Raw genomic sequence first — 23,067 nt, 5'->3', positions numbered from 1 at the left:
CTTGATGCAAGAAGAAGAAGAATACATGTCATGTGCCAGCTGAAGAAGACATTAAAAATTGAGTGAAAAACAAATTTCAACTCTTAGGGAAGGGGCCCCAGATTTTATATTTTTTTTTAGAAGCATCGATCTTAGAAAAACAAATCTTTTTGAGCCTGAGGGAAGAAACCATTTCAGCCAACCATTAATTGAAACTAGGTGGTAAAGTGGACTTTATCCACCGAATTCACCCTTTTAGATACCACCAAGCCAAACATAAAGAGACTGAGAATAGCTGAGAATGTGTTACTGCTGACATAGGTTCAGAACATCCAAGCAAAGCTAAATTAATATCTGGACTTACATCTTCTCCAAAAAGAGTACCACTGAAAGATATTCTTTATTGAGTTTAGTTTTGGAATAGTGTGCAAAACTTTAAACTGTGGTAAAGTGGTAATGTAGCATTAATAGAGCAAGTATGAATTCAGTTCAGTCCCACATCCCAAATCTCGTTTCGTTTGAGCATGAGCATAACTATAATTTCTTTGTATTTCAGAAATTCCCCTTCAAACTACCACAACCTTGTGTTTTAACTTTCATATATGAAGGTGCAGATTTAGAGCAGACTGACGTGAATACAGCAGATCCACAAAATGACATTTGGGTGACTATTTTAAAAGGCACTTCATGAAGTGTGTAAATCTGTAATATAGTTGTTCTGTTATGTTGAAGAGCTGATGCATTAAAGATGACATCTAGAGAGCAGGTTACAGTCCTGTCCTCCGACAGTGGAATGCAGTGAGAGCTCCCAAATGAAACTGATTTGGAATCCCATGTAATTTGAAGAAACTTTTGCAAGTCTCTGGATGCGTATTTAATTAAGTACTATAGGTGTTACTCCGTGACACCCTATGACACCTATTTTTACAGTTAAATCTGCTTTAAATGTGCTTATTCTTCAGCAGTGTGTGTTGTGCTTAAAAGAAGGGTGCGTCAAAAAGTGCAATAAATAAATATATTAATCTGTTGGCACATCTATTTTATTAATATTTATAAATTCATACCTTTTTTCTGTTTATAGGTTACACTCTGTGCCTCATGGTCCAATATTCACAAAATAATCTGTTTAATCAGATTGGAATTATTGTAAATTTCCTAATCAGAAATTGGATGTACACAGCGGTTGTAGCTATTATAGCCTATTATGACAGAAGTACTTACTACTGGGAAACTCATAGATAATTTTGATAGCCTATACTCAAGTATCCAGGTTGGGTGTCCATAAACTTTAAACATGTATAGGGCATGATCACTCCTGTCAATGCTACACTTTATTTTTTATTTCCACAGCAACTACACTACCATCATTTGAAGCATATTGTAAGTTTATAAACAGTGAAAAAAGCATGTGTTTGAAATGGAAAATTTCTAGAATCGTCAGCAAGCTGACTATCCAGCGCGGTGAATGTTTACGGTTGCCGTCAACCAGTGTGATGCTACATTTTATTCTTTCCGACAACGAAGCACTGAATGTGACAAGTTCAAGCGCTACTTTATAAGTGGGAATACGGGAATATCCGATGGCATGTGAAGCCATCATAAATCTGTCCAAGAGAAACATAGCCGACTAGTTTCTCGGGCGCATTAAAACGGTAGTTCACATGCGCAGTGCTGTGGTGCACAAGTGTATGCTTGTTTACGTTGCACGAAATGATCAGTGGGGAATCTGAATTATCCTACAACTACATTTCTAATACAGATTTTCTGACAGCAGTTATGCGCACGGCGCTAGGTTTCTCTGGTTTTGAACGTGCTGACTAATCTGCATATGCGCTAAAGTTTTACAACCGAATATGGGAATAGGATTGTGAAGTTTAGGGTAGGCTACATATAATTTAAAATTTAACCAAATTCTGATTCATTCTGATTGACAGAGAATTGATTTATGTATACATACGCTGGTGACATGAGTGAAAGCAATGACTAGCTGAAGGAAACTAAGTACATTGAAAAATCTATTAGCAAACTTATATTTAAGCAAATAAGTGACCTAATGCTGAGAGAGGAGGAAGACAGCAGCACACCTGGTCCATCTCACCAGCTACTGAATTGACAAATGAAATTGTGAAGGACTTGTCCAGCAGCTGACACAGGTGAAGTAGGCCTACTCTCCAACCTTTAATGCCATCTGCATCTGTTTTTCAGATAGTTTTTTAGTTCGCATGAACAATCAGAATTACCATGAACCCCATTCCCTTTGGACCCGCAGACTTTTCTCTGGTGAGTTCAAGTCCTTGTGATTTTGTTAGTGTCGGTCATGTTCTGTTTAAAAATTTAGGATGAAAACAAAACATTGTTTATCTGACCAAAGTTTTGTGAATGTTTACTGCCAGAATCACATGGAATGTACGAGAAAATTTGAATTGCTGTTGTATGTTCAGATATGTCTGGCATTGCAGGTATTCGTAATATTTAATACCACCTTTGGCTGTCATCCAGAATTTAGAGAAACATAATTTGCATTCATAACATATTTGTGGTAACAAGTTGCATTAAATGTTTTTAGTTTGATTTCGGAGGGTTTTGGGTTGGAAAAATGTGTCGCATAGCTCATAATTTTAAGGACTGGTTTAAAAGAATAGATTTGTTGAGAACTCTGCTGTCCATAAATTTGGGTTATTTTGGACATTGAACAGCTCTTTTGAATTCTGAGTATGGGTCACCATACTTGGCTGTATGTCATGTCACTTTTTTGTAGTACATCGGGTGGGCAGTTTTAATAGACTACCTTTAATATTGAACAGTATAATTCTGCACAAAATTCCTTTATTAAAGTTTATGGAATCTTAAAAAATGCATAACATCTTTACAATGAGAAGTTCCACTCCCTAATATTAGCCCCAGATAAAATAGAACTACTTGCATTTTTAATATATGCAGTATAACATATATTCACTACTAATTGCATCACACAAAGTGAAGAATTTAGTCAATAGTCTGGAGTTAATGGATTAAAGAATATATTACATTGAAAAGCATGGATACATTATTCCATTTTTTCAACAAATGAGACTGCATTAAAAAATCTAACAGAAAGTGTTTTAACCCAAGTTTCATTACCAGGTAGAGGGAAGAATGTTATATTGGTGGTGCTGCTTTATTGTTGTGGATTATTTATTTAGCAGTTCTCCAATATCCTCAGCAGCTCTCTATGGTGAAATAATCAATCTAGAGCCCTCAGCACTGAACTGCTCATTCTGTTCTGTGTCAGCCTGTGTGTCTCCATAATTAAACCATCCAAGCTAAAGTACACCATTTATTTTGACTTGTTGTTTCTTAAGTTTGCTAGGAACAAACAGAGTATGGGAAATGTGGTCAGCTGGTTTTAAAAAAAGAAAAATCAAATTAACCTACTTTGCTTGCAATTATAGTTGTTATTATTATTATTGCAAATTAAGAAACATATGTAAATCTAGAAAAAAAAGTGAGGTATACACATACTTCAGTGTTTTTAAGCCTTGCTTTTGAATCTACCCAACTAAATGTGTATTTGCATAGTCAGGTTTATTTAAAATATAGTTTTTAATTTAGGATCAGCACAAACCAATTTGCCTCCATTTAATTGGAGTGTTGTTCATTATTTAGGATGCACAGAATGTGTCAAGTGGCAGGTGTCCAAAGCATGAGCAAAATACAGCCTCCATTATTTCTACAAATAATTAGAGAAATATATTTCCCATGAGAATCTCATCTATGATCTTACTGCTTATCATCTAAACTGTTCAAAGAGAAACATCTCTGGGAAACAGGCTTTCCTTCACACCTACACAGAAAGGCTACACAGATTTCATAATGAGTATGCAATGCACCTTTGTATGCAATTAAACTTCCAGAGCTTTTTGATTTTGGTGGGGATGGAATGATTCACAATAAATTTGTTCTTCATCTATGCATTAATAATATTTAGTTAGCTGTTCGGTATGGGGTTTGATTAAAATGTGCTTTATTATTAGTATTAAACAGCCAATATGCATGCTAATAAGCAACTAGTTAATAGTGGGAACTGGTCCATAAACTAAAGTATTATTGTAATTAACAATGTAGAACTACATACTGATTTTACTGAAAAATAATATGTAAATATGTTTATGTGTCTGTCATTTGTGATCACATGTACAAAATGCCCCTCAACAGCATAATGGTAAACAGATACTAAATTAACTAAATCATGTTGCAGGCAGACCTTAGAGTTGAAGTAAACTATTCTTCAAAAGAAAGATCCAAGTTTATCTTTGAATTCATATCTGTTGTCTAAAGCAGCCCGTTGAGGTTAGGCTAGTTTTCTAAATGATTGAATGGTTATGCCTACCAACATAATTCATTTTGGTGGAGTTTGCTTTGTGTAAGCTAACGTTTATTGATAGAATGCCATTTCAGCTACTTTCCTGCGAAAGTTATAAGTTAATCTTTTAATCACATGAGTTCGGTTTTCACAAGGGTGGCAAGTGATTTCACAGCCTCATGATATGGGCATCTGCACACTAGAGAGAGCTCAGATGGAGAGTTTTACAGATGTGGAATATGGTCCATTTTGCAGATGTAGAAAGAGCAGGAATAGTTTTAAATCAAGGGGGAATACAGTGAATTGGATTTCCGAGAGCACAGCTGAAAATTCTTATCTGAGATGTATAATGGTCAATGGATACCTAGGTCAGAATGTTCTTAACTTTGATAGATCTTTGAGTTTTTCCTCTACATTTTTACAATGCATCATTCCTATTAAAATCATAGAGATCACAATTTCTATATTTAATATTCATTTCTAATGTTCATTCCAGTACAGTGCATTCTTGTCGAAGGTCTTGCTGCTTGAGCTTGTGCTGCATAACCTTGAAGGTTAATAAATGGAATTTGGTTATAACTTGCATTCTATATGAAATAATTGCATAGGATAAAGGAAAGATAATTTATTTTTACATTTCTTTTTGTGTGTTTGCGGTTGTGGAAGGAATAAAAAGTATTTGTGAAAAAAAGAAAAAAAGCTAGTGACAGAAAGAAATGTCTGGAATGTTTTGAATATTTTCAACTCCTTTTGTAGGTTTCTGCAGTTTTGATGTGGAGAAAAAGAATATATGAAAAAAGAACAGAAAAGGACAAAAGCAATAAATGAAGTCATGATCACATTCATTTTTGGTTTATTTGGGAAACTGGTTTGAAAACAATTTTTTTTTTCAATTCCATTTGGTGGTGCACTTTTTGTTTTTGAATACTAACTCTCCCATTATTGACTGCTCATCAGCAATGCAAAAATATCAACCCTTTAGAAGTGGATTTTGATTACATCACAGAACGTGTTATCATGGGAATAGCATTGGATAAATGAGTGTATGAGCAACTGAAGAGTTAAGCCATCTGCTTTCCTCTCTCCTAAGACCTGCACAATTTTGTTCAAGAGGTGGAGGATTGTGGAAATTGTTGATCTATACAAAATCTGTAATAAATGTGGTAGATCATCATGCAGAAAAAAATGGTGGACTGACTATTGCTCTCAAAGAATTGTGAAAAGTGGTACAGGGCATGATCAAGCTAAAGAACTAGACTTGCCATTAATTATTGAAATAAATAATGAAGACAGACATGATAGGACTTTCTTTACAGCATTGATTATGCAGCAGGAAATTTATAGAGCAAAGTCAGGCTTTAAAAAAGAGATTTGCCTGTCCAGACAGAATTGCACAGATGTGATTTTATAATGTAATGTACATTCCTTGCAAATTGTATAGAGTCTTGTGGATTGCCACCCTTTGAGAATTGTACATTCTCAGCTGCATTTGGCTAATTGCTTTTATGCAAGGATGTGGCTCTGATCATGTTTCAAAAGTGGGAACATTTCTATGGAAGACATTAAAGGCAACCTTGCGTTTGAGGCTTGATAAGAAAAGTCAATTGTACAGCTTTATATAACAAAGTCTTTGTTGTAAATTAGATATGAAATCCTGTCTTAGATGATGAGCCTGTTATTATATTTTGTAAAATGTGTTTTCAGAATAAGTCAATTCAGGTATCACCTAAACCTGAGGGAGTATAATCATTATGGCATGTTTATTTTTTTAGTTGAGTTGTTGGACTGCCGCTGCTGAGATGCAAGATGAGATGACTGGCTTTTAATGGCAGAGATTTTACTCTGGGATTGCACAGTACGCATTCATGTAATTACTGCACTGTGTGCTTATGAAGTCTAAATTTTATTCTCTGTATTCATCTTAGCAGTGTAATTCTTAATGAATGAATCATTTTAGAATGATTTAGTTTGTATCTGTTTCAAACTGTTAGCCTTATGTTTAAGGACATAAAGTGCTGTGAAGAAGTTGCCCTTTGTCAGATTTTCTGAGCTTGTGCATTGTATTAACTTTGTGGTCACATTTTATTGGGGTTCAGGGTTTCAGTTATGCAGGTATGAAAAAGTACATGTACCAAAGAACAGGAATGGTGCAAATTAATTATAGTTAATAGGTCATATGTTGTTGTTTGTTGTTGTTGTTGTTTTTGATTGCTTTGGTTAAGCAGCCCTTATTAGGGATAGTACTGGATTGTATAAATCTGATGTTTTCTCTCACAATCGTGCCTCTGCAATTACTCTAATTACTAAATGACAACCTTTTACGTTCTACACTTCCTCAAATTTGGAATTATCCATTTCTATGGCAACACTAACTCCAAAATCTGAATCTGTTTAATTTGAGTAATCAGTAAACAAAACAACAATAGAACAATCGTTATGCAAATGCCTTATTATAAATGATCATTTATTAAGTGGGATATTTAAAAAAAAATATTCTGTCCTAATTTAGTCAATTGGCTCACCTTCGGGCCGTTCCAGTCTAATCTTGTATGACATCTAATTCTGTTGAACAAAATAGAATATATTTTTGTTGGTATGTTGGTTACCGAAAGGTTTTGCTCCACATTGACTTCCTTTGTACGGTCAAAAATATAATGGAAGTCAATGAGAACTGAAACTATCTGCTTACTAAAAAAAATAAAAAAAAATAAAAAGTCTTAAAGGGGGGGTGAAATGCTCGTTTTCACTCAATATCCTGTTAATCTTGAGTACCTATAGAGTAGTACTGCATCCTTCATAACTCCAAAAAGTCTTTAGTTTTATTATATTCATAAGAGAAAGATAGTCTGTACCAATTTTTCCCGGAAAAACACGACCGGCTGGAGGCGTGACATGTGGGCGGAGCTAAAGAATCACGAGCGCCAGTAAGCTTTTGCGTTGAGAGCATGTGGAAGCTGTGACATTACCGTGAGGGAAAAACCATCATCCAAAACAAACCATGGCTTCAAGTCAGATTCAGCCGTTTATTTATGATCCAGAATCAGATCCTGAGGCTGAAACTGAACGAGAGCAGCAGCAGCAACGACTCGCTCCGAGGTAATCTGTGCAGGGTTGTCTTGCCCTGGCAACCAAAAACACACTCCTTTTGTGACATTTCGCGATGCTCCCGCTCTGATCAGTGAATGTCTGTTGTGCTCTCAGTGCTGTGCTATACGGGAGCGCGTGCTCTTCCGGCAGAAGTGCCCTTAGGACCCATATAAGGAAATTCCGCTCCATCTAACGTCACACAGAGCCATACTCGAAAAAAACTTTCCGAAACTTGTGACAAACCGGAAGGAGTATTTTGGGAACAAAAATACTCATTCAAACGTACAACTTAATTTTTGAAACTTTGTCCATGTTTAGCATGGGAATCCAACTCTTTAACAGTGTAAAAAAAACTCAGTATGCATGAAATAGCATTTCACCCCCTCCTTTAAGTTGTGAGGGTGAGTAAATAATGTAAGCATTTAAATTTTTGGGCATCCTATACCTTATAGTTATTCGACTCTGTGAAGTAGTTACAATAAATTGTATTGTATGCCATTCCTTTATTAGTGTTGCTACCTGACAGTGGGACAAGTCAGAACTCTCAGAAAAATTTGTGTTAAAAAATTGTAATTGCAATTTCTGTGGGCGGTCATAGTCTTGCAGTCTCATGCCAATTCTGAAATGACATGAATGCAGAATGCACATTTAGAGTGAACTTAATAGCATGGTGATAAAAAAAGTAAGGACATTTCTGAAGACCTTCATAAAAAAAGTTGTTGCTATTATGGAAAATGTCACGTGTCTTTGGATTACTTTGAGTTTTCTTAGCAGATATTAATATATAATTGCAATCAGTAACAAATAAAGATTTCAATTTATTATGTTTGACATTGTCAGCCCTATTAATAATCATCAGGCTCCTTCACTAGCAAAATCACATCTTCTGTACAGCTGAACTCAGAAGACATTACTTAAAGTGGGTTATATTTCAATAGACTCTTTATCGCTTATGCACACCCACGGTGCTGAATCGATTGTCTGATTGTTGAGACACCTTCTGCTGCCTTGAATCTGTGACAAAAGCCCTGCCTTGCTCCCACGGGCTATGCTTCATTAGAGAGTGGGGATGGGTGGAATAGGCATGCCTGACAGCCGCTGATAGAGCAACAGATGATGCCAGAAGCTGCGCTACTTTGTCAAGGCACACTTTAGCAGACTCTACTCTGGATCTGGGTCAGAAGAACGCGTTCTGGCATTTTGGGGTGCTTTTGATAAGAGTCTGACATTTCACACCCGCATGCAATTGATGACATGCGGAGGCTTTGAATGGCTCGTAAGGACTTTGGTTGAAGTTTATTAAGAACAAACCACTGAAAAACTGCAATTTCACAGGAATCTTCCTCCATTCTCCAAAAAAAAAAAACCTGATGTATATAGCAGAGAACATATAATGGCATTTTAATTAGAGAAATACATAAATTGACCCACTAGCAGTAAAGCACATGTGATATTATTACATTAGTGCTATTCAGTTAAATAGTCAATCACGTTAAATGATCAAATAGGGAGAAATGTTGAAACACTTGAATAAAAGCGCTGTAGATAAAACCTGTGACCTGTTGTGAACTCATGTTATCCTCCAGCTCTCCTTTCAGCTACATTATAAAGGCCAGAGTGAAAGAGACGAGGTGATTTCAGTTCCAGTATAGAGCGGGTTTAATTTAATTATGTATCAAGGGGTGCAAATTAGAGGAACAATATTAAAATGATTAAATATTAAAAGTGGTATCATTATGTAGGGTTGGATCTGTATGATGGAGGTTGAAAAATCTCTTCATTTTCTGGATTTAAGAGTTTTCTAAATGAGATCCTAGCTCTGTCACCCTGTCCCTAGATACAAATAGCAATCTTCCACAGTAGTCATTATCCATCCATTTCAGGAAATGTGGTTAAGCACCTGAAGATGGGCAAAAGAGCCAGAAATTCAGCTCCTTTTCATGATAATCTGATCCACAGAAGTGGCCCTAACAGAAGCAATCCACTAAATCACATATTTTATTGGGTGTTCATGGCAACATGTTTATTGCATTTGCTATGGTGTGATGGATTACGGTTTTCAGAAGGATTCAGCTGAGCTGTTGTTATTGATTTCAGAGTGGCAGGAAGAGTACAAGGTAATTTACTCTCTTGACTTAACACCCACACGTCCATATGCACCCACAAAATTGTTTTAGTTCAAATCATTCCTAACTAACTCTTATTGTGCTAATTGAGCCGCTGCTTATCTCCCTGAAATCTTGCTATTGAGATGTCTTCAGCAAATAATTACACTTGAATGAAAAAGCTATGTCAGGCTTGGCTGTCTAATTAAGAATCTGGACTGAGTGCCCCTTGAGTCAAATATGCAATGACTTCATGACCAACCCGATGACCACACTCGTACAAATTCATACGATTGTTGCCAAATCGTACGTATTTTCAAATTCGTATGAATTTGTACGAATGACCTACACCTAACCCAGCCCCTAATCCTAACCGTCACTGGGGTTTAGACAAATCGTATAAAATCGTACGAGTGAGGTCGTACAAATTCGTACGAATAAGCCACCTCGTAAAATACGTACCAATTGACCGTGAGATAGCGTTGTCATGACTGACTCATAGATATTTTGTTTCTGAATGAATCTGTGTTTTTTAAATTAATCGGTTGTGTGAATGATTCCATGACTGAGTCATAGTTATTTAATTCTTGAATGAATCTGTGATTTTGAACGAATCGGTTGAAGGAATGATTCAATGACTCATTCATTATAACAGACACTGTATGAATCAATGTATTTGAATGGATGATTCAAATGGCTTACTCCATAAGTTCCTCAGTCACTCATAAACTTGTTGCCATCTACTGAAGTTGCCACGTAACCTGCAGATCCACAGACAGTGCACAGACCCACCACTAATGCACAGACTGACAGTGAAAATTACTAGTGTTATTGGACTGTATATCAGCACCCTTGACTTCTCTCAGCTAATCAAATACGAAGATCAGAACTAATTGTTTATAAGATATTAGCGCTGTACATTCAATAGGACAAACCATCCCTCAGAGTCTCATTTTCATTCACATCACATTTCATTAAATCTAGCATCTACCCAATCTAAAGTTCATGAACCATCTAAATGATCAAGTCTACAGCAGAATTCACACAATTCACTGCTGTACACTACACAAACAACTGTATGAGCTTTTCCCTTTGTAATACTTCTCCCTCAATTTCCTGCATGTCATTCACTGTTAATAGACTAAAATAAGGGTTATTATACTTTGTATGTTTACATTTAACCTGTGTATATATATATATATATATATATATATATACACAGTATATTGTGATGTCACTGTTAAATAAGCCGCAATCAATGTAACTGAAATTCGCAGCAGATGTAATTAATTAATGAGGAACACTGATGTGATTAGATTTCATTTTTCACACTGTTCAGTATCTGGGGAGAAATATTTAAATTTTTACTGAAGTTTAAGTGTTTCTTTTGATGTACATTTCAGAAAAAGGTCTATTTTTTGTATAGACCCAGCACAAATCATGTCACTACATGATGTAGATTGATTAAATATGCTAAAGTTTCTCTAAAGTTATTAGAGAGTGTATATTTATTTGTGTTTTCTCAGGCAGCAGTGGAGAGGAATATATCAAAACTAACAGGTTGCCGTATTAAGCTCCCTGTGATCTCTTAACTAGCAAAAATCCATCTCGGAGTGAAGATGAAAATACTTTATTTTCTGTGGGATCAAAGAAAAATGACGTTCATATGGTCAGATCACCTCAAACATTAGGAAATATTTTCTGAATGATGAATGATCTGTAATACCACTGAGAGCTTCAATAAATATCCTTGGATGACCGAACTGCTGTAAATATGCAGAAATGGCAGCGGATACTTAATTGTGCACGGATGCTTTCGAATTTGCTGTCAACGACTAATATGCAGAACAAGCCAAATTAGGCTTCATTTTCTTAATGTTGCATTACTGATGAGTGCATGTTGTAATACTGAAGCTTTTTAAATTTTCATGACAGGTTTGTTCCATATTTATGTGCAGTGTTTTAGAAAAGCAAAGAGTGTAATTCGAATAAATAGCCCACGTCTATGATTAATAAACATAAACTCAGTGCATCTGGTAGAAAATAATGACTGATTTGTAATGTTTACCAAAGTACTTAGCTTCTCCAAGGGCTGAAACATTATAATTTATGAAGTTTAAAAAGTATGTCTTAAATAACATGGAGGGTGATTTTAAAGATTGCCTCTAAAAGCTAAAAAACCAAATTTAATTATTTGTTTTCACCTTGTTTTTTCTTGTAATATCTTCAAAAGTACATCTAATGCTTGTCTTTATGGTGTATGCGTCAGTACTTTCCCCATTACTTCAAGTTGTTTTTAAATGGAAGACATTAAACTTTAATTTTCACTTAATGCTGCAGCTGTTATTGTGGCTTCAGGAGAAAATACAGTTTTGATCTAGTACAGAACATCCCCTAAAGAGTGGTTCAAGGTTGCTACTGCTAAATGCACTGGGGGGATCATTCATTTGCATATATTAAAATATTATACTGGTCCAAGAAGAATATCAGTGCATTTTTTATTGAAATTCACTGTCAACATCCAATTCAAAACTTCCAACATAGCACTTGCTATATAGCTACAGTACATTATACATAATGAATGAACTGAAGACAGATAAAGAAATATTCCAGGTTCTGTACAAGTTTGGCTAATCTCCAGCATTTGTATTGATTATAAAATAAAAAATAATTATGACGAAATAATTATGTCATCTCTTTTTAGGCGAGACATTTCAAAACGAAGTGAATGGGGCCAATTTTTGAGGCTTTAAACGGCTCAAATGTTACATTTAGAACTTGACATAAGTGTTACATTAACTATTCTGTTAAAACATTTGTGTTATCTCTTATTTTACCTGGTTAAATAAAGGTTATTATTATTATTATTATTATCTGAACTATAAAGTAACCTTTTTTGGTTCTCATTTTACGGTTGTTTTAGGGTTTTAGATGTCATGTTGTAAAAGTGGATATAACTTTACTCAGAAAAGATTAGTAAGCATTTCCTCTACAGTCATACTGAGATTGTCTTGTGGCTGTACTATTGACATTTATTTTAACATTTATGTCCCCATTATTGGCTCCATTCACTTCAACTGTAGGCACCTCACTGTAACCCAGATTTAGCTTTTTTTTTAAGAAGAGGTATAGTTTTATTAACATTATATCACCATTGCTGTTGATTGAGCTGAACTTGTAGTGAATCCAGTATATTCCTTCAAGAACCAACTGTAGCAAACTGTTGGTTGTCTGTAATATGAGATTTTCTGTATAACCCTGTTTTTAGGGCTTTTGCAATGTAGGAATTTTATATAAAACTTACCATTTAAATAATTTCAAGACTTTCTAAAACAGCAGGGAATATCAGAGCTTAGAAACGGATGTAAAAGCAAGAACGTACAGTACTTAACATAAGCATTTTTTTAAAGAACTTGTTAAGCGAAGCTGAGGAGCATAATCAAAGAGTCCTCTTCAAAGCTTCAAGCACAGTAGGAAATCACAGCTTTGCTCACATAAAGACAAAGGGCTTTTCAGATATTAAAGTGTGTTACGCACAATAATTGGTAACAAATTTTCACAGGAGAATAGTCAACACAGCATTAAATTGGAACATGCTCAGAGGGTGACACATCAATAGAAAACAAACCGACAGTGCTACTGAAAAAAGAAAGAGGAGATCGTAAATAAGACATAATTTAGCATTGGAACCAAAACAACTAAGCAAAACACAAAGATGCAAGTGCGAGAGTCAAATTGAATGTACGTTTTCGATTTGCTCAGCGATTTGAATCAAGGATAACTACGGACTCCTCTGTGCTCATTCAGTCTATGCAGACCTGTGGTGATGTCAATCAAAGCTGCTGAAATCCTCCGGCTCTGTTTGAGTTTTTTTTAATAAGGCTTCTGTAAGGCAGCATTAGCTGTGTGCTTTATTTTCACGGCTGATTCTGGAAGGGTAACGTTATAGTCATAGTGGCTTCCTGCGGCTCTGCGAGTGGGCGGTTGACCATTTCGTTCTGGTTCTGTCTGGCGTTCTCTTCATTCATTTGAGACACTTCAGTGGATCCCGCTTCGAAGCCAGGGACGGTGTTGGCCACATGGACCACATGCACCTTATTTCGTCCCTTTTTGCTGAGGATGCAGCTGAAGACCTTCTTGAAGCCCTTGCGAAAGTGTTTGGACACCAGGGCGTAAACGATAGGGTTGAGGCAAGAGTTGGCGTAGGCCATGCAGTGGGACAGCAGCCTGAAGGCGTAGGTGGTCTGATTGAAGGGAAAGTCTCCGTAGAGGTAGCACAAAATGACCACGTGGTACGGTAGCCAGCAGATGCAAAAGAGCACTGTGACTATGATGATCATCTTGGTGACCTTGCGCTTGGCTCGCTTCGACTCCGACATCCCATCGAGGGGATCCACCGCGGTCCACAGGTACTTGATGGTGCGTGTGTAGGACAGGCTCACAATGAGCACAGGAATAACATAGCCAAAAACAAAGGTGCAGGTGTCCAGAACCTTCCGGTTATGCTCTTCCCACCCTGGCACGCACACATTGCTGTTTTCGAAATCAATGAGGTCGTAGTAACTCAAATAAGGCCCGGCGAAAACAAGCGACAGGCCCCAGATGACCACCATCGCAACTACAGCGTTACACGGCGTTCTCAATTCTCTGGAGCGCAGGGGGTAACGGATGGCCAGATACCTGCAAAAGAAGAAACCCACCAATCACAAAACAACCACAGGAAATGTTCATCAGAAGCTGAGTGGTGCTTTCTGAAATTGAATTTGACCGAAACGCCATGTGATCAATATAGCCAGTGTGTTTTAGTGCATAAGATGAATGTGTCTTGTTGTTTTCTGCCTCTGCTGAGCCCTGGACCATTTTTCACAGTGCAGGAAACCGTCAAATTAACAATTTTATTTTCTAAAGGTAAACAATTTCAGGGTGGATGGAGGGCAGTGGGTCTGTTGCTCAGGGTGAGAGTAACATATTATACTGGGGCGTATAGGTGGCTTTGTTACATTTATGGCATTATTTCAGCAAAAGGCTGGCTGGCTTTCACATTCAGCTGTCTCCGGGTCAGCTCACGAGTCCCACTCATCACTGGTGCTTCAGTTCGACCTTAATGTTGCATCATTTTAGCTAACACACCAGTAAGTGGATACGTGTGGGTGCTACTGAAGTCTCTGTTTTCACTTGTTCGTTGTGAAGACAGCAATAATGGGCTGCAGGTTTTTGGAGTTGTTTTATTAATGAAGTGGGTCTTTGGTGACAAGTCCACTGACATTTTTGCAGTTAAACGACAACCTTTGCTTGTGCAATTTGCAAGACTTCATTGTGTTCAGGCGATCAATTTCGTGATGTTATTATGCATAGAGTGAAGTTCTGACAGGATTAATATTATGTATAATTAGCATGCCCTGTTTGTCGTTAAAGATCTTTAAATTGTATGTCCCTGTGGTTGACGACATTTATTAAAACTAATAGATTTTAATTTACCTCTGATTGTTATATGAATGTCACATTAAAACTTTTTACAATGCCTTTTCATTTGCTTGCGCTAAACCTTTTATACATTTGTCTGAGATCATGACTTATTTTATACTGTGAAAATACTACATAAAAAATATGAATGATTATATGTTCAAAGTCATGATATTTAACAAAAGAATAAAATAAGGATAAATGTTGTGTGAAAATTTAAATTTTACTTGTCACATTATCTGCATTGGGACATTTTTGCACCTACATACATTTAGCCCTTTCGTTCAGAAGTTAATGTAGTTGTTTATCAATTCTGAAAAAAGTGAAGATGAAATATGAGATGTGACAAAAACAAAGAAAAATAAATAAGGTTTAATATCACCTGAGAACAGAATAGTATTGTGTCATTTCCAAACTATTATGCACAAAGTGTGAAAATATGAATTGTGTTTATCGGGATTCATAAAATGTTAGCTATGTAATTAGCCTTTAAAAGACAAAGGAATTGACCGTTTTATTTGAAAAAATGTACAAAATAAAATAAAAACAATAATAATAATGAAATAAATACATACATACACACATACAGACATACATAAATGTAAAATCCTCCACCACCATGCACCTCCATCACAAAATGTCATTAAACAAAACATCACTGAGAATGAAAAATAATTAATACAATGACAATTTTATGATGCATGCATATATGCAATATACACATGGAAAACAGTGTGAAAATTGTTTAAGTGTTTTTCTAAAAAAATATAAAAAATATTCTAAACCTGAAGAAACCCACCTATCCACAGACACAGCAGCCAGCGTGAAACTGCTAGCATACATGGTGAGGTTGATGAAGAAGTGAACCACCTTGCACATAAAGGACCCGAAAACCCAACCCTCCAGGGAGTAGATGGTTGCTTGGAAAGGCACACAGAAGATGATGAAGAAGAAATCCGCTACGCTGAGGTTGAGGATGAACAGATTGGTGGTGTTGTACCCAACCTGCCCACTTCTGAGGAGCACTGCCAGTACCAGACTGTTCCCAATGGTCCCCAGGAGGAAGATGAGCGAGAAGACCACAGACACAATGACACTGGCTGGGTTGAGCTGGTAGCTCTCCGAGGCGTTCCAGTGTCCCATGGCTTTATTCAGGTCCTCGTGATCTGACATTTTAAGATGTGAAGTTCCAGAGCCCTGCAAAAGGCCATAAATGATAAGACACGGGTGTAGTTGTGCCTAGAATCACAAAGGACTTTCGTCTCACAAAATAATGTGAGGATTTGATGTAAAGTGCATGGTTACAGATCTCGCATATCTTTTCAGAATCTGAATCGCAGCATGATGAGACATAAAAGCTCTTTTAAAAAGCCATATAGCTAGACCCGCACTGAGAGCAAATATCAGGAGGATCAGACTCAAGATGAACAAGAAGAAAGAATATTGTGATTACAAAAGATCATGAAAGCTGGTACAAATACAAAGAGGATTTAAGAATGAGATGGAGGCAAGGCTAAAATCAATTTCAGAAAGCTATCTCTCCAAGGGCAAAAAAAAACAAAAAAAAAAAAAAACAATTGCATGTAGCATGTCTCCAATTGGTTGAGAATAATCTAAATTAAAATAAACTAATTTACTTTGTATTCATCAGAGATCTTGGAGAGTTGTTTATGGATGAATCAATGTGTCATGATATCATCGACTGAATAGAGTGAAATGCATTGGATTATATGAGCATTCTGTTGTTGGTTTAACCTGCTAAATGAGAAGGAATGCAATTGCCTACCAGCAGTTGATCTCTCAGTGTGTCCCAGTAGGTGTTGCTCAGAAACGGTCAGCATCGATTTCTCCACTTCAAATATTGATCAGGCTATAGGAAGAAGAAAAGAAAAAACTCACTGTTTATATTTTACATTAACAAGCATACAGATTAAATTATACAAGGCTTTATAGGGAATGTAAACATCTTCCAAGATAATACAAATTTTATAGCAGCCTAAATGTTTTTGATTCACATGCAAAAACATAAATTTTTTTGAGAACAAAAATTATGTGAAATAAGACTTGTTTCCAGACAATATATGTTGATTTCACTTATTTATGCAGAAAAAAATGACATGGGGAAAAAAAGAAAAAATTGGGGTGAAGAAAATCTTGATTCCTTGACATTCTCTGAGAAGTCTTATAATATTCAATATAGTTGTTGTTCTTGTTTCAAAGATATTTAGATATTCTACTAGAAAACACCACCAACATTACAAACCATTAACAGTGATGAAGAAATAATTTTAATAATTACAATTAATAAAATATAAACTATATAATCATATAAACTCTTTAAACATATGCAATAGGTGACATCTAGATAAATAATGCAAATCTGAAATTGCAAAGGCTTTTCAAAGAGCATTTGTTAAGTGAGGACAAGCAAGAGCTTTCAAGCAATTGGGCTAGCAAATGGAGAGCCGTGCTCCCTAATAGACTGACAAAGTGCACGCTAAAAGTGTGATATAACCAGGTGACAATAAAAAAAAGGAGTATGCAGAATATAGGTTATTAATCCTCTGAAATGTGGACATGTCCTATTAGGCTATGATTGGCTGTCTGGGAGTCATCATGATATAATTAAAATGCTGATCTTCTGTCCCTCTTCTAAAACAATTTCATTACATTTACTAATTATTTTGTTTGATGATACAATGTAAACCGCATGCACGATCAGATGATATTGCTGAGATTTTTTTTCTTTCTATTAGGAACAGAGCGTGACTCATTATTTAGCAAGCTCTTTATAGTGGTAAATGAAAAGGAAGCAGTTTATTTTGAGAGGTAACGCTCTTGTGGACTCATTCATATTTTATAACTCATCCAGTTATTTTCTTGCTTCTGCAATGATTTTATAGGTAATTGAGGGTAAAGAGGAAATTGGAAAGGGACAGAAGGAGAGGATAGAAAGAGGAGAAAAAAGAGACATTTTAATAGATGCTTCTTTTAAACAAATTACAGTGGTTTGTTGATGTGGATTAAATATAGCACTCTAGGTTAAAACAACCCATTTTGGGTTATTTTGGCAACCTAGCGCTGGGTCAGATATGGGCAAACCTAGCGCTGGGTTGTTTTAGCCCAGCAGGTTGGGTTAAATGTTTGACCCAACATTCTTGGTCATTTATTTAACTCAATTATTATAAAAAAAATACTATTGCTGAATTAAAATGAACCAAAAATAGGTTGGAAATTAAAAATCACACACATAAGTATAGTTTTCGAGGTCTGTGAGAGGTCAGAGGTCAGGCTCAACCCTAAGATTCGGCTGAAAATATAACTGAGCATTTTTTTTAGAGGTGAATTGTTCTGAAAAGCAATCATTTATTTCTGGACAGTAGCTAAAAGCCTCTCCTTTTGTCACTGAAATGCCCTTTGGTGAATTATTCTACAGCTTTACTGATCAGACAGTACAGACTTTTTTGTAGAAATAAGTTCAGGGAATGGTTATTTATAGATTTATACCACACAAGCATATGTGTTAACGCTTGAAGAGACAGAGACACCACTTAATCAGTGCTGGCAGGACAAATGTTTTCGCTTTTGTGGCTGTCTTTGCCTTGGCTTCTTTGAACAATTCCCTTTGTAAACACACTTGACTGTCTTTCATTTGAAGCCAGCTAACTAGCTGCCAGTCAATATAACATGAAGTGTCCTTCAAGAAGCAGGGCTGTTAAACCGATCCCTTTGGTTACAGTCACGGAGTGCATCCGTTTTGTCACTTGACAAATGGCACGCTGAACCTCCTCACACAGCAACACATGCCTCTCTAACCCTCTTTCAAACTCATTTTCCATTTAATATTCAAACTTCCATGAAAACTTTCTCTTGAGCCAAATTAAAGCATCGAAGCACATTAACTGCATCCCTCTGGGCTAAGATATCAAAAGAGATTCATTCTAACAAATGCATAAAAATAAAATGTTATAAATGAAGCATGCAAAATACAGCATGTATAAATATTCTAAATAAAGCATACTAAATAGAGTGTGCAGACACATTAAAGAAAGAAACAATGTTACAGATGCATCACATGTAAAATATGCATGGTATAAATGCATTTTGCAGTCTAAAAATATATTAAGATAAATATAGATAAGTCATCCAAGGTCATCATAGAAATATAAATACATAATTAAACATCATTCTTCAGATGTCAATCTGTATAAACTGCAAATGCCAGATAATCAACATAACAACCTAGAATTTGATGATAGTATGAGAATTTCAATCAGTTGCTTTTACTTACCAGTTTATGGGATGAGCAGTGACTGTATATTCACGATTTAGATTCATTGTAATATTAAGAAGCTTCTGGTGTCCAGTCGAGCTAGTGGTGCTTGCAGAATGTAACAGTACTTGAACAGCCCTCATCTCCTTTAATTCTGCTTCTGTTTCTCTATGCATTCCCTCCCTCACTTCCCTTCATATGAAGGCTCCTCCTCCACAGTGTGGTAAAGGCTCACACTTCACTGCAAGAGAGAGACAGAGAGAGAGAGAGAGAGAGAGAGAGAGAGAATGTTCACCCCGTACATTCCTGCAAAGATCTCTTCATGTGTGTTACTAATGCTGCACCTGATACACACACGCACAAATCTAGAATATTAACCTGGTAAATTATTCAGAATGAGGCCTTCATTGTCAGATGGTATTTTATTTTTGCATCACGTTTTGCACATGGGCAGAAATATATTGGAATATATTTCCCAAGAGATGAGACTTCAACAGTAATCCGTTTACAGGATATTTTTCAATCAGATACGCACTATGACCAAATCAATACACCTTCAAGGCATCATTGCTCATGATAATATGACAGAAGGATGGGATTTCTGCAAAACTTTTTCTGTTGCTTCTACACAAATATCTGTTATTGTTTCTGGAAATTGCGCCGCGGCATATTTTAGATTGTGAATACTTGTGCAATAATAGTGTCCTTTCAGCTGTGCAATATGACGCCATATATAACGGTCTTTATGTCAGACACATGCAATTGATTCATTAATTTCCTTGAAATTGCAGCATACACTAAGTTAAAATCATATTCATATAGTATGTTTATGTATGTGACTTCATATTTCTTGTTTTCACGTTTTTAACAGTCACAAGAATAGACTAACATACTTTTTTGAACAGGATGATCATGGTATATTGTACATATTTATATAATATCCTGTTCAAAAGTTTACACCCCCAGCTGTAATGCTTAATGCAATGTGTTTCCTTCTTGAGCATCAGTGAATATTTTCACCCTTTGTAATAGTTGTATATGAGTCCATCAGTTTTCATAAGAGGAAGATGAAGACAAAGAGAATCATATTTACTGCGTGCTTGCTTTTCGTTTGCAAAAGGGTCTTTCAGGGACAAAACCCATTTCAGCAGTACAGTAACTCAATCCACACAGACTATAATGACATCCTCTCAGAGGTCTGTTACTTTAGGCTTTCCTTGCTGATATTCAAGCACCTCAAATCAGATGAAATCATGTAGCCACATCCAATGAGAGGCCACCCGTTCTTCTGACCAGATCAGGTCACAGTACTTGACAGTGACACAATCAAGGAAATTTGCTGCTGTACCACAGTGCCAGCAGGTGCAATGATATTATGCGGTGTCTGAAAATAGTCCCCAGCTAGTTTGTGTAGTTCCAGCAATAGCAGAGTTGCTGGAGACTATTTTCAGGTGCTGCGTGATATCATTGCTCTGCTTGCAATGTGGTACGGCTGCAAATTTCCTTGATTATTACGCCAGAGTGAGAGAATAGTCCTAGCCATATCGGCATAGAAAATCACAACTTTTTATTTCCGTCATTCTTCGTACATGATGTAACTACAGGAGAGTCAAGTTTTAAATACGGTAGGAAAAATATAGAAACTCTTTGGTCATTTTTGAGCAAGATTCCAACGGTCTAATCAGATTCAGTGATCTATGCTAAGCTAAGCTAAAAGTGCTACCGCCAGACCCGGAGATCAGCTGAATTGATTCGAATACAGTTAAACTCAAATGTTGAAAAATGAGCCTATTTTCAAAAAAAGTTGAGTGTTCCTTTAATGTATAGCCTTATTGTTATTTTAAGTTCTTTACTTGGGGGTTTTAATTTACTGTGATGAAAATTCTAGAAAGGGGTAGAGTTGGTCACTGGGGAACACTGCCACTTTGATGAAGACTATGGGAATGGATCTCTCAAGCAGACGGGGCTTGAATACAAAGAGCATCATTACAGTTAGGACCTCTGAATGATTGTGCTGTTGTTGTGTAGTGTAAGATCCAGCAGAATGCTTAATGCCTTATTTCATGCCGTCTATTTTTTCTTATTTTCATTTATATGATTAATTTCTAAATGCTTATTCTTCAAGTATAGGCTAAAAGGCAGGATGCATGTTATTTTGTGTTGTCTCTTGTCTGTGCACTGTATGTGTGTATGTTATTTGCTATGGGGAATTTGTAATGTAAGTTGAAGCCAATTAGATGAAGAGTGGAAGGCTATGTGGTCTATATTTGGAAATTTTATAAATTATGCAAGTTATAAATGCCTATGTAATTGTATGGTCCATTTGTGGAGCTAAATTAGGAGCTGCTGAAGATGTCACTTCTGCAATTTAGGTATTTTCCAAATTAATAGGCACTTACGACCAAATTTAATGAAAATACTTTAAAAATGTAAGGTAATGGTGTTGTTTTCTTAAACATCAGCACCATTGCAAATGTGATATTGATTTTTATACAACATTTCGATTTACTTGGCCACAGGTCATGCAAGATGTAGAGTTTGTTTCTTCATGGGAAAAGATTTGGAGAATCTTTTAGCATCACTTGCTAAAAGATTAAGCATCACTTGCTAACCAATGGATCCTCTGCAGTGAATGGGTGCCGTCTGAATGAGAGCCCAAACAGCTGATAAAAACATCATAATAATTCACAAATAATCCACACAACTCCGGTCCATCAGTTAACATCTTGTGAAATGAAAAGCTGTAAGAAACAAATCCATCATCAAGGCATTTAAACTTGAATCCATTTTCTGACCAAAATATGACTCCATAATCTATAATCCATAATAATAACAATAATATCCTCAGTTGAAAGAACTAATCTCCTGTTATCCTTTTCACAACAAATCCATGTTATTTGTTTTTGAACTGTTATGGACTGTTTCTACTTTCTGTGCATCACAAACATACTTTTTTAAATATTGCAAACATCATTTATTTATTTTAAATAATTTCATATTTTTTTATTCATAATTGTAACTACAGTATAAATGCATTCATACCTCCTCTGAGCTGCATCACAACAGCTGTGTAAATGCATCTAATAATACTTCAGATAATGATTCAGGGCCACTACTGTAGACCAAAAGGGATTTTATTAAAAAAGCAAAAGAAAGTACAGCATCTGGATTGTTAACACACTTCACTACTGATATCTGCTGGCCTCGGTGTGAATGTCTGCTCATCTCAGACTGCAGCCTAAGAGTTTTCAAAAGAAGTAAAGTGTGGGTCAACTCTAGTCATTTCAGCACAGTTTCTTCAGTTGGAGAAAAACTGAAACCTATTGGGGTTATACACTGCACGTTTAAGTCTGTTTTCTGTTCAGCCATCCATACATGTTGTCCAAAGTTACAATATTTAAACACAGCACAATCAAATTAAATTCATAGAACATTCAGAGAATTCTCCCTTGTCGTCATGGCAACACAAGCAGCAAAATCTGAGTCTCTGTGTAGTTCAGAAACGATCCTAAAATTATATCTACAGTAATGGTTTTTAAAAATGCAGTGTCACCGAGTGTTATTGTAACCCATTTAATTGTCTATATTTAGAATATGTATTTTTCCCTATATAGAATAAATAAACATGACCATCTTCATTTCCGCTTTTCCTCTGAAGAGAGGTTTTCTTGGATCTGAAAAATCTGTCACATCCGTCACATCTTGCAAATATGAATAGTACAAACTTTCTTTTTCAAAAGAATATTTGTCAATGCAAACACAGAAAGATCAAGACTTTCATTCCTAATGATAATAATAATAATGTTTCATGTTTTGAA

The 23,067-nt window shown here is 36.0% G+C and overlaps 1 protein-coding gene across 1 annotated transcript; it reads right to left on the bottom strand.

Annotated features, from left to right (window-relative positions):
* Window positions 1-12,014: 12,014 nt before the first annotated feature.
* Window positions 12,015-19,473, bottom strand: LOC127943062 (galanin receptor 2b). Its single transcript, XM_052539192.1, has 4 exons — window positions 19,268-19,473; window positions 16,763-16,846; window positions 15,776-16,173; window positions 12,015-14,193 (listed from the first exon to the last, which is right to left on the bottom strand). The coding sequence occupies exons 3-4, from the start codon at window positions 16,147-16,149 to the stop codon at window positions 13,431-13,433; spliced, it is 1,137 nt and encodes a 378-aa protein (XP_052395152.1). The 5' UTR covers window positions 16,150-16,173; window positions 16,763-16,846; window positions 19,268-19,473; the 3' UTR covers window positions 12,015-13,430.
* Window positions 19,474-23,067: the final 3,594 nt, after the last annotated feature.

This window comes from Carassius gibelio, chromosome A3 (genome assembly GCF_023724105.1).
Source record: "Carassius gibelio isolate Cgi1373 ecotype wild population from Czech Republic chromosome A3, carGib1.2-hapl.c, whole genome shotgun sequence".
NCBI classification, from domain to species: domain Eukaryota; kingdom Metazoa; phylum Chordata; class Actinopteri; order Cypriniformes; family Cyprinidae; genus Carassius; species Carassius gibelio.
Note: the sequence above shows the minus strand (reverse complement) of the source record. Positions and strands in the feature narration are given on the sequence as shown.